General features: G+C 36.0%; 1 protein-coding gene across 5 annotated transcripts in view; it reads left to right on the top strand.

Moving 5' to 3' along the window:
* The window catches only part of APAF1 (apoptotic peptidase activating factor 1), a 31,613-nt gene extending 19,277 nt beyond the window's left edge, over positions 1-12,336 (top strand). For 4 of the 5 annotated variants that reach the window (XM_041474269.1, XM_041474266.1, XM_041474267.1 and 1 more), the window contains 11 exons: positions 86-247; positions 516-644; positions 1,467-1,592; positions 2,435-2,554; positions 3,539-3,664; positions 4,019-4,144; positions 5,586-5,705; positions 6,026-6,151; positions 6,902-7,027; positions 7,474-7,620; positions 10,701-12,336. In XM_041474269.1, the coding sequence (XP_041330203.1) occupies positions 86-247; positions 516-644; positions 1,467-1,592; positions 2,435-2,554; positions 3,539-3,664; positions 4,019-4,144; positions 5,586-5,705; positions 6,026-6,151; positions 6,902-7,027; positions 7,474-7,620; positions 10,701-10,844 (1,452 nt within the window). In that variant the 3' untranslated portion in view covers positions 10,845-12,336. Of the gene's footprint in view, positions 1-85; positions 369-515; positions 645-1,466; positions 1,593-2,434; positions 2,555-3,538; positions 3,665-4,018; positions 4,145-5,585; positions 5,706-6,025; positions 6,152-6,901; positions 7,028-7,473; positions 7,621-10,700 lie in introns of those variants that run through there. The other variant, XR_005955700.1, reaches the window with a different exon arrangement.
* The last annotated feature ends 410 nt before the right edge of the window (positions 12,337-12,746 follow it).

Here is a 12,746-nt window from a genome sequence, read left to right as displayed (position 1 = left end):
CTTAAGAAGTAGTTGGGAGCTCTCTCCTGTTGTACTCTGTACCTACATCAGCCGATAGGTTGTGTCTATTTCCTGTTTATTCCAGCTTTGGGAAGCACGCTCAGGAAATGAACTGAAAAGTATTGAGATAAAAGATTTCTTTAAAAATGCAGATGAACAACCAGATGATGTGGAGGTTTTAGTAAAATGTTGCTCTTGGTCCAGAAATGGTAACATGATTTTGGTGGTAGCCAAAAATAAACTTTTGGTAAGTACCTCTTTTTACTAATCTTTTGGAGGTAGTGTATTACAACAGAGGTATAATTTATGATTACAGATTAAATACCAGGCCATTATGATCTTTCAGATAGAAGTGGCTGATTTCAAGTGTGAGTAAATAAAAAAATCTGTGGTCAACAAACCTATGACTAAGAGAAATACCTTCTGAATTCAAGAATGTAGTGTTGAGCATTTAAGCTATTTGTCAGTAGTGAAGTCATTCAAACAGGGTTTCTATTGTTATTATGTGTTCACAGCTTTTTGACATCAACACCTGTGGTTTGTTAACTCAAGTCGTTGTCAGTCACCACAGCACAATCCAATACTGTGACTTCTGTCCTGGGGATGAGTTAGTAGCAGTTGCTTTGTCTCACTGCTCTGTTGAGGTAAGTGTCTGCCATATACCACGGATGACTACTTGCAATTTAAAATGTTACATTTCTCCTGATAGTTTCTTGTATAAAGAGATTAAAACAAATGTTTTTAGCAGGCTTTTGGTGTATTCCATTCTTTTTAATTTTCATTTGCTTTTTAAATTTAAAATGCCAGCTGGGAAGCAATATTTTAAAGTTACATGTTCATTTTGGACAATGGAACCCACCTTTATCTAAACCTGAACTAGTCTACTGAAGTATCTAAAGCTATTCTTGTCACTCTCAGGAGTACTGCTTAACTCAAACCAAACCCCCTCTCCTTCTGTGTGCTGGTACATAAGAAGGAAGGAAACATCTGGAATAACTTTGAAGTTAGCATGGCTAGAGTAGGTCTGTACAAATATCAAGTTTGGGGCTGGGGTTAGTTTGGGTTTTTTTGTTGTTATTTTCTTGGGATCTTTTGGTTTTTCAATCTGTACAGTCAAGCAGAACTTGTATTTTCTTTAGAATGTGTTTTTTTTTTTTCCCCCCCGTGTCTTTTAAAATCATGGCAGTCAAAGAGGCTGCTGGTTCCATTTCCCTGACCATTGAAATCTGATAAGCAGGGGCAGTTCTTGTTACATTTGATTTTAGAATAAGAACTAAGAAAGTGCTAGAACACATAGTAATTAACTGTCTTAGTAAGTAATTAGCGCTAGAACACATAGTAATTAAGAAAGTGCTAGAACACATAGTAATTAACTGTCTTAGTAAGTAATTAGTGCACTTGCACTATTTTTCACTGTAAATGCAATTTAAATACTTTTGAGTTTTTCTTTCATAATTTTATTGTAGCTATGGAATATTAAGTCCTTATCAAAAGTGGCATATTGCAGAGGACACATGAGCTGGGTTCACTGTGTGACATTTTCGCCAGATGGATCTTTATTTCTGACTTCGTCTGATGACCAGACAATACGTGTAAGATAACTTTTCTTTTTTGAAATATCTGAATTTAGATAGGTATTAAGTCACTCATTTAAGGAATTGTTTATTGTAAAATCATAGATCATATAAAATACATAGAAATATACTTGTGTATTTTGTATGTAAGTTTATAGTCAATATAAATTTAAATATTTTTTATAAAATAATTGACATATACAGTAAAATGTGCTGGCTTTTTTGCTTTATTTACCGTTCATCTAAATTTCCTCTCTATCTCTATGATTTTTTTATAGTCTGGTTGTACTTCAAGAGTAATTAAAATGTAAAACAAAATAGAAGGTTATATCTGAAGGTTTTTGAGGATTCCAGCAAACTGGATATGTTTCATTGTTAGGTATATTTGCCTGTCAATATTTAGGATAGATTTCTCTAATGGTAATGTCTCATTAAAACCTGTGAAAATACAACTATATCTTACCAAGGTAACCTTTCCCTTTCTCCCAGGTTAACACGTACTTTCTTGAAATTTTGAAAACAATTGAAATATAGAATTCTGTATTCCATATTTTTTTTTTGTAATTGGATTTTAATGCTGCTCTTTGGATCAGAAAACTTTGGATGTTACAGCTGTGATTCTAAACACAGGAAAGTCTTGTCAGCCTGGGAAAAAAAGTTCTATTTCATCTGTTGGAATCACTGTAGTAATTGCACAACTTTCCCCAGTACCAAAAACAGCAGAAGCATCGTTTTCATTGTTCTAAAAAGTCAGTGTTACTTAAAACTTTAGAAACCTTCGGTTTACAAGTGCTGTTACTCAGCAAGTTTTATGTCTTGTTCTTTATTAAAGCTAATGAAACTCTGGTGTTCTTCAACAGATCTGGGAAACAAAGAAGGTGTGCAAGTCCTCTGATGCTGTGCTGAAGAGTGAGCTAGATGTTGTGTTTCACAATGGTGAAGTGATGATTTTAGCCATCTACAATCAGAAGAATTTACAAGTAAGGTGTATTTACCAATATTTTAGTATGTTTGACTGTTATCTGCAAATCTCAGTAGAAAACTGAGGAAGCACTGAAAGAACCTCTTGTTCTTGGCTTTCAAGAGTTGAATCTGTAGCTGATGACTCAGTGTGTAATAACATTTTTGTATCTAGAAACTGTGCCTAGTTTAGTAAGTGAAAAACTGGGGTTTGAGGGGAAATTTCTACGCTGATGTTGAAACTGAGTCTGGATGCAGAGGACCAGAACTCCTCCCTTCCTGATGGGGGTCTGGGGGCCCTCCAGGTGGCTCAGATGTGCACAGCAACGTGTAACGTGTACAGCACCTATAGACTGGGTGGTGTTAAACAGCAAATGATGTAATGCTCCTAAGCTCTGTGTAACAGCTGAAGGAATCCTCTCAAACTGGGGCAGTGAGAGGTGTGAGCCCAGTTTGATCTAAAGGAAATAATGGATGCACTCTCAATACTGTGGGCCCTGCCACACCAAGTGCTAAGTACACCAACATCCAAAGTGGTTTATGAAAGCAACTTGTAATTTAAAGTTCGTAACTGTTCCCTTTGGCATTCTCAGCTCTATATGGTAATTTATTTAAGTTTAAATTTTAAAATATTACAATACCTTAGTTACCTTCTATTATTGAAAGGGTATTGAGGACAGTTAAAGGTGATATAGAGATTCTATCATTAGAAGGTATGAAAAGACACTTTATTATTAGAAATTTACAGTTTTTATTTTTTTATTGGTGGACTTAAGCCTTGATTGGTTTTTAGAAATTTTTTTACACTATGGATGAACTATGAACAGTACACTTTGGAGAGCTATATCTATAAACTATGGTTACAGAAAGAGAGATAATAATTGTTTGAATTCTTTCTTTTAATTTCTTTTAGCTTTTACACAGTTTTCCAGGATTTTCCTGGGAGAACTGCATTTCTCTCTGTTTAGAGGATATGTAATTACTACAACCTTCCTATTTTACAGCTTATCAATGGAAATACAGACAATGTTATTATGCAGACAGCAGCCCAAGAATCCCCCATTTCCTGCTGTTGCTTAAGTGAAGATCTTAAATTTGCAGCTTTTGGGCAGGAGAGTGGAACAATAAAGGTATTAAATCCTAAATCTGTTTTTAAAAACAGTAGGAAAACAATCTTCTTTATGCTTTTTCTTTTTAAATAAATGTTATTTGGATGGCTTCATGCAATAATATTCTTCAATATAGTAATTCAAGTTACATTTGTGAATGATGTCTAAATTTAAATAACTTAAAGGTAATGCTAATAATCTAGCTCTGAATTTCATTTTACCCAGACTAAGGTAATAGGAATTTTTGGTTGTCCCAACCCAGTAACTTAAAATCATGCATTTACAATCTCATGTAATTTAAAAAAAGAATTTGCATGGAGTTGTTTTCCTCAAGTGTGTCAAATAAATGCAATTATTGTATTCTTCATTGTACAGGTACTACAGTTGTCAGATGGGAAGGTTCTGAAGTCCTGGCAGGCCTACAGGACATCTGTGCAGCACTGTCGATTTACACCCGACTGTCAGACTCTCATCTCAAGTGCTCATGATTCAGTTATACAGGTTTGGGCAATATTTAAAAATATAATGCTGAAACTTACTTAAAATAAAGGGCTTTTACACTACAGATAATGTAAACTCAGTAAATGACTACTCTGTTCTGCATATCCAGGGGCAAAGGACTGTAGAAAGTGTAGCTTTTATTTATGCCTTATGTCATAATGAATATTACATATTTTTACTGCTGTGGATGCTAGAAAGGCTTTGAGAAGAGTAAAAGAGTCATTAGTTGTCAAACAAGGTAGCTCAGCAGTTCTGAAATGAGGGTTTGGGATGCTGTAGGTCTGTCAGTGTGCTTGCTTCCAGTGTCTTGGGGAATGATGTAAAAAGTCTCTGAGCGAGCTGTTGTGCCCACCCTGTCCAGTGCAGTGCTGAAAACCAGCTAGAAATAGAGTGGCTGTACTAATGTGGGCTCAGATTAGGAACCTCTGCCTCTCAGCAAGGTGGGTTTGCTCCAGAGGTGCATTCTGGTGTGTCTGAGTCAGCATTTGTGTCAGAGGTGCATTCTGGTGTGTCTGTGTCAGCCACCTCAGGGCTGTAGTTCTGCAGTAAAGATCTGTGTCTCTCTTGGAGCTTGCTGAGCCCTGGCTTGTCCTGCAGAGCACTTCAGAGTGCTGACAGGATCCCTAGGCACGTGATCCAGCTGCTCAGGACCACAGGAGCCCACACAGCCAAACCTGGAGTTGGAACAAAACCTCCAAAGCACTCCTGGGTGCTGATCCTCAGCCTGGGATCCTTCTCCTGGGTCTGCTGTGGGAAGCGTTTCTGCTGGTCCTTGGCTCCCTCTGGTGGGCTGAACCTCCAGGACTGTCCCCTGCACACACAGCTTTCTGTTCACCCTGCTGCAGGAAACCTCTTCCTTTGAAAACTGTTAAATCATTCCTCTTTAAAATAAATTGATGCTTAATAGCTTCTGTAGAAAAAATTTCATGTAACTCATTTTGCAGTGAATAGTTAAATAGAAGATAGAAGTGTCATTTTGTTATAAAAAGGCAAAGCAAAATGGCAGTTCATTAAAAATGCCCTTTAAAAATATAAAAGAAATCGAATTTAAATAGGCAAAACATGAGGTCTGCCAGGTGAAATAAGTCTGTATGTTGTAACGATCAAAGGTTTAAAACCCCAAACTACTGAAGTGTCTGAAAGTTGTCATTTTGGGTTTTTTTTTTTCTTTTAAATTACTAGTGAATTTTAAGTATCAAATTCTCTTTGCAAATAAGATTATATGGGTATTATAGAGAGCTATGTCATAGGTTGACCATTAAATACTATGGCACCCTCAATCTTCAGCATCTCTGTTATGGATCACTTCAGTATCTAACATTTTAATTAATCACCACCACCACAAGAACTTAATATTAGTCCTGTTACTTAAAAAGTTAGTTAATGCTTCTTATGTTGCTGATTCACTTTTAAAAAAAATGTATTTGATTTTTGTGATTAGGTATGGAATTGGCATTTGAGTGAATGTGTGTTTTTAAGAGGGCACAAGGAAGCAATCAAGGATTTTAGACTTCTGGAAAATTCAAAAATTCTCTCTTGGTCATTTGATGGAACTGTTAAGGTGAGTAAAAGAAATCACATCAAACACATTTGACTGTCTCTTGTAATATTTGATATTTTCCACATTTTTTGTGGGCACACATTTTACTGAATCAGTTGTAAAGTGTAAGCTGACTGTTAAGACAGAATTGGTGGATTTTCTATTTTTACTAAGATCTACACTGTTGTATTTTAACTATCCCAGTGAGCATAACAAAATATTGCCCACATCAGAACTATCTAGCTGAGTTTTATCCCTTATATGTTGTTGTTGTAAGATGTGTTTTAACCAAATTTTTACTGTGTTAAACAAGTACCTTTTTTTTTCTGTATATGTGGTAGGTTTGGAATATTACTACTGGAAACCCAGAAAAAGATTTTGCTTGTCATGGAGGTGCTGTTCTTTCCTGTGCTGTTTCACCTGATGGTAGTAAATTTTCATCTGCTTCTGCTGACAAAACTGCAAAGGTTGGTTACCTTCTGTAAAGAGATAAAAAAGATGCCTTATTTGTCCTGAAAAGTAGTCTGTATTTTTCATTTTGTGGTAACTAGTGATTATTCAAGTTATCCTGTTATATTTCTAGTTTTAAATTTCCTACATCTGTCAACATGTTACTAAAGCTGTTGCAGTCATTTGCAATTAATATTGTATATAATTTAAGCCTAGTGGCTTCTGTACAAATAAAATGTGTGTTTGTTGCACAGCTTTGTGCAGAACACTTTGTTTATTTCTCTGTATTGATATGTTGATAGCCTGACATGCTTAATTTGTAAAGTTAAGAGAAATTTCTGAGACTTCCAGTGAAGTTTCTGTTCATAGGTTTAGAAGACAGGTGCACAAAGTAGTGAACTGGGGCTGCCCCATTATGTTCCTAAAATATTCCATTAGATTTCTAAAATATAATTTTCAAGTGATTGATGAATCCTATTTCTGTGAATGGCTTTAAACTTCCTTGTAAATATATAGGTTTCATTAAAAGGTATATTCCAAGGAAAGATACATACAGTCAGTTCAGTAATTCATACAAGTGCATTCTTGTGTGATTCAGATAATAAAAAGAAAACCAGACTCTACAGTATAATGCATTTACATAAATCCACATACAAATATGCATATGTATAAAAAGTTTTACGTACAGTTTAATGCTAATGCCTTTTAGAAAAATCATAGCTGGTTTTGAACTTGTCTTTCACTCCTCTGTAATGTTTTCCATTTAGATATGGAGCTTTGAAAGTTCATCTGTTGTTCATGAACTGAAAGCCCATGAAGCCTGTGTGCGGTGCTGTGCTTTCTCTCCTAATAACAGACTGTTGGCCACTGGAGATGACAAAGGAGAAATAAGGGTACTGCTCTAATCTTGATGCTATTTTATAATTCAGTTGATTGTCCACTCACAGACAGAAGAGATCTTATAGATTGTGTTCTGCATGTCTAATTCCATAGCAATGTGGTGAGCATTGGGGTGAAAATAGCAAAGTTTGCCACATAAGGCAGTAGTTTGTAACCATATTGATAGATTTATGTTCCTTGAATGCTAAGGAACTGATTCACATGATTTAATAATAATTCTACTGTGAATTCATGTGTGATTAAATCCTCTATATAAGGTACAGTTCTAAGACAAGATTTTTTAAAAATTATTTTGGCACTTCAGGTAGAATATATATATTTGCAAGGTGTTTTTTTTTTTTTTTCCTCTAATACAGAAAATGCATTTCAGGTTTCCTTATTTGAGGCATTTCTTTCCCTGTTAAGTTTCCTTCTATAAATACTTTTTCTTCTCTTTCAGATTTGGGATGTTTTAACAGGTGCATTACTTCATTTCTGCTCCCCAGTTACTGTAGAGGAAGGAGAACCAACACATGGAGGCTGGGTAACAGACCTCTGCTTTTCTCCTGACAGTAAAATGCTTGTGTCATCTGGAGGCTATCTTAAGGTAAGCCTTGAAATAAAACAATACCCTGTCCTACCTTACTAAATGGCAGTGCTCTGACAATTAAGACAATTCAATACCCAGACCTGAAACATTTTACTTAATGCAAAGCTGCTTCATTTTTGTGATGGTCAAGCACTTTTCACTTTTTCTCTTATCTGCAAGTCCCCTGAAAAAGTCTTTTAAGAATTCAGGTTTGTTTTCAAGCTCCATACATTCAGTTTTTATTAACTTCAGATTTTCATTTGCCATGTCCTTCCTTAACATCTTTAATTTTAAAGATTCCAGTCATTTTTGTGTGCCTCAATATTACTCACTTTTGACAGCAATTATGTTCTTTATAATGAACAGAAAAATGCTCTATATCAGGCTTTCTTTTTTTTTTTGAGATACTGAGGTTTATATTTTGTAATAAGTACAAATCCAGAAGAAATTGCAGGTGATGATTTCTGCCTTGAAAGACATTTTATAAGTAATATTTGGAGGAAATCAGTGTTGTCATCAGTCTTTCATTGGTTCATGCATCTACTGGGCATATGTTTTTTGGGGAAGGGGAAGAGATGGCCTTTTTTCAGAGTGTGAATGGTTCTTTGAAATTTTAAATTACTCATGAGGTTTTGTGTTGGTTTTTTCCCCTTTGTGATAGCCAGCACCTGTTATTAGAAAGGTGTTATCTGTGTGTGTGTGCAATGACAGGTGGCAAAGTTCTCACCTCGGAGGGATGGAGTTTAGCTGATTGTTGGTCAGTCTCTAGGTGTTAGACATGCTATCAGACTAATTCTTTGAAGTCAGTAACCATGTAACAAGGAGTTGAAATTTCTAAGTTAGTTTTGAAAGCACCTTCTGATGTTCATTTTATATTAAAGAATAAGACATACTTTCTGTTTCCAGCTTCCTTCTCATTTTATCTTGTGGTTGCACAGTATGACATTGTGATGCTTCTTAGAGTATAGAATGGTTTAGGATGTTAGGGACTTCTGGAATTTTTCTAGTCCAGCCTCTTGCTAGAAGTGGTTTGCAGAGTTAGGTAAAATTGTTTAGGGCCTTGCCCCATAAAATATTGTCCCCAGTCCAACAGGGTTGCCTCTGGGCCCTGTAAAGAGGGTTATCTTTAACCTTATCTCTGTTATCTCTTACTCTCTTATTAGTTGAAGACAGCAGTCAGCCTCCTAAACAAATGCAGTGCTCTTCTTCCATGACACCTGTTCTAGATGTCCAGCCACCTCAATCACCATGTGCTGGACTTGCTCCAGTTTGTCAGTGGCTTTCTTGTACTTGGGCAGGGCTCAACACACAGTGAGTGAACTAACAGCTCACTCAGTTTGTTACCTACCTTGTATTCCACTCAGCCAGTCCTCATCCCTCCAGTTTGGCTGTAGGGATGCTATGGGAGACCATGCTGTCAGCATGGCTAAAGTCAAGGTTGCTCACATCTGCTGCTCTAACTAACAGCTCACTCAGTTTGTTACCTACCTTGTATTCCACTCAGCCAGTCCTCATCCCTCCAGTTTGGCTGTAGGGATGCTATGGGAGGCCATGCTGCCTGGAGAGACACCATTTTTATCAGCAGAAGTCAATTGGGTCTTCAGCATGATTTACCTGTGGTGTATCTCTGCTAGTTGTTCAAGATCACATCCTTGTTTTTCATATGACTTGAAGTGACTTCCAGAAAACTTGTTCCATGATAATTCTGGACTTTGCAGTGAAGGTTACTGACCTGTAGTTCCCAGTACCTTCTTTGCTCTTTGTGAAAGTGGATATGGCATTTGTTCTTTCCCAGTCGTGGGACCATATTCATTCACAATGTCTTCTGAAAGTATTGCATTTCTGCTTCTCTTTCAGGATCTACAGATAGATGTGTATGATGTGCATGAAAACACATACACACACAGCCATTTTGTAGGGGATACTAGTCAGGGAAAGTCCAGAGCATTTCAGGAGTCTGGACCTCTAGAAGCTGGACTGAGATGGACTCTAGAGTTAGGCAAACGAGTCACCTTAGTCACAGATGAGGTGGAACCACCTGTGTACTATTGAACTTGCTGTGTGAGTGGCACCCACTGGCACAGCACCTGCTCATTTATTCAGAACAAAGGTTCAAAAGCTCATTAAGGTCTGTTTCTGGTTTAGTTAATTTTTTTTCTTTTTTTGAGGGGGTCTCCATCAAATAACAGACACTTTAGGAACATGGTTTTAATCAGAGCATTGTAGCTGTGTAGTTGCAAATCTGTATTATGCACACAACTGTAATGTTACATATTTAATCAGATGAGTAAGCTAAAAAGTAGTTATACCATCTGATTTTCAGTGTGATCAAAGCTGAAGGTAATCTGTTGTGATATTTTGCTGATGCACTCAAATGCTGCTGGAATAGAGGGTAGACTTCTTACTGACACAATGGAATAACTGCTTTGTGGTGGATTCTGTTAGGTCCAGTTTTGCATTGGTCTGCAGTTTTTCTGAGAAATGTGAAATTTCAGACTATGGTAAACTGATGCAGGTTTCTTGGTTTCTTTGTTGTTAGTGCTAACTGCATATTCTAAAAAATATTAATTGTAATCTCACTGAAAAGAGGTCAGTCCTACTAAAAAAACTGCTACAGTCCTATTAAAAAAAATGGTTTCAAACATATACATGATTAATCCTTGTGTGTCCAGCTAAGTTTTTAATTCAGCTATAGTAATAAGTAGTCTGGCAATGTATCTCATGTATTTATTTGGTTATATGAAAATACATAATTTTTAAAAGTTTGTACATATTGCAGTTTATGTCTATTGATTGCATTTTGTGATGGGGTAAGGGGCAATGCCTGAATTTATTATGCATATTTTCTTGAGATTTAACAGCTTCAGTCTTTCTGAAGTTTTTTTTCATCTGAAAGCCTTATATTTAGTAATTAGTCCTAAACTTACTCTACTTAAATGTTGTTTGTTTTTAATGTGAATTAATTTGATGGTTTTAGTTTTAATTCTACGTCTTTGGTAAAAGCAGTCAACTAGGTTAGCCATGCTAAGCCTGTTAATAGGTTGTATTCTGAACTTATTTCACCTAACTGAAAGTGTGTTTTTATTATTTTTTTATAGTGGTGGAATGTAACTACTGGAGAATCCTTACAAACCTTTTACACAAATGGAACAAACCTCAAGTCAATACATGTGTCCCCTAATTTCAAAGTATATGTGACTGTTGATAATCTTGGCATTCTTTATGTATTACAGAAGTTCTGATTAGTGGTCTGAACGCTGCAAAGATAACTAATTTTTAAGCTGGAGAGAAGATTTTGCTTTGTCTGACAGTCATTAAGCTGTGAATTATATTTAATTGTTGTATTCATGTATATTTATATACTTTAATGCATGTTTTTTTCAAATGAACTTGCATTTAATCTTGTTTTTAATAAGAATTATTACGATCCTTAAATCTTGATTTGCATCTTAAGTATGTTGCTTCCAGTTTTGTAAGAAAATTATATTAAGATTTATTCAAATTAGTTGAAATTAATATTAATAGCAATGAAGAAAGAAGAAGCGAGTAATACTTTGAAATGATATTTTATGCTAAGGCTGATGGCTAAATGCTCTCCAGCCATGAACACAATTGTGCAAGATGCAAAAAACCCTTTTTTGGTGCAATGCAAAGATTTTCATTTCGTACAGAATGGGAAGAAGCAGGAGCATTCTTCATTTGCAAAATGGAACCAGCCATGTTGGTGCTCGACGTTCAAACCAAATTGAGATGATGTTTCGTTTACAGCAGCTGTGCCTCTCACTTGCAGTAAGAACCTCCATGCTTCAAACCTGTGGAGATAAAGCCCGTTGTAGCATGGATGAGCTTTTCCTATTAAAGGGAGCATCCTCAGTCTTCTTTTCTCATGGCAAAATCTGAAATTCAATATTGTAATTGAAGTGGAAGAGACTGTGCCACGTTTCCAGTCAAAGGATGAGTACAGCTAGCCAGCTAAAATGAGAATGGAAATGGCTTAAAAGTTATGTATTGAAAATTATAAGAAGGTGTGAATCTTAGAATTTTTTTTTTTTTTTCTTCTGGAAATAACATTCAGTTTATACTATGGAGACACTTTACTGTTGTCAGCTTTGTTTACATGGGATTCTATGCCCAGTTGATCTCTTGCCTGGTAATATGTGATTTTATGGTTTTTTAAATGTTTTTTTGTAATTTTTACAGTCTATTTATAGATTCAATATAGGGTAGAAATATCAGTGTTTTGTACTAATTGTACTTGACAAATGCTTTCTGAATAATTGGGTAGCAATGTTTTATTTGGTACCTAGTAAGCCTTTTTCTATAACACTGCCTCTCAACAGCTGTGAGCAACTGCACAAGCATTAATATGATTTTCATATTTTTGTAGCTGGCAGTAGAACACTTTCTAACTACTTGATTGTAAAAAGTACAGTAGCAAGTATCTCAACTGGTACAGAATAATGAAATTTTTACTTTTAGTATTTTTTATGTGAATTTCATAAAATTTAACAGGCATTCTTAGTATTTCCCTGTTTTTGACAATCACCAGTTTTTCCTCTTTTCCGACTTGAAATTCTACTCTTTCTAAGGTGCTGTTGAATACGGGTCAGTATAATCAAAGTACTGCTGGCAGAAATGTAAAGAGAAGAAATTCAATAGAAAAGACCATGATGTTTTGTATTCCAAGTATGTACAGTACTTAATAAAGATGATCCAGGCAACATTGGCCAAAGTTGTAAATGAGTTTGAATTCCTGAGTCAGTTTTTTTATACCTGGCATGGAGGGGGAGTGCTGCATCTTCTATTGTAGCTTTGTTTTCAGTCTAAACATAATGCAGCTTTACAAACTGCATCAAGAGTGCTTTGACAGGTGAGCAACAGTATTAAATATGGGTGTGGAGGAAAAAGGAAAAACACAGGAAGCAGAGGGAAAACAGAGTCTTGGAATATGTCCACAATGTTCAGGACAGAGTTGCTTCTGGTGTCCAGTTTGTAGAGAGCCCCATCAGAACCCCCTGAGTAGCTGAGGATCCAAGGAGCAGGAAGCTTCTCTTAGCCAGTATCCCTCTATCCCAGAGACTGTGCTGTCCTTACTGCTTAGGACCCTGTCAGGCTGAACTTAGAGACCCAACTAGGGTAAAAGG

Source organism: Pyrgilauda ruficollis, unplaced genomic scaffold (genome assembly GCF_017590135.1).
Source record: "Pyrgilauda ruficollis isolate IOZ18807 unplaced genomic scaffold, ASM1759013v1 scaffold32, whole genome shotgun sequence".
Taxonomy (NCBI): domain Eukaryota; kingdom Metazoa; phylum Chordata; class Aves; order Passeriformes; family Passeridae; genus Pyrgilauda; species Pyrgilauda ruficollis.
The sequence above is the reverse complement of the archived record's forward strand: the minus strand, read 5'-3'. Positions and strand labels throughout refer to the sequence as shown.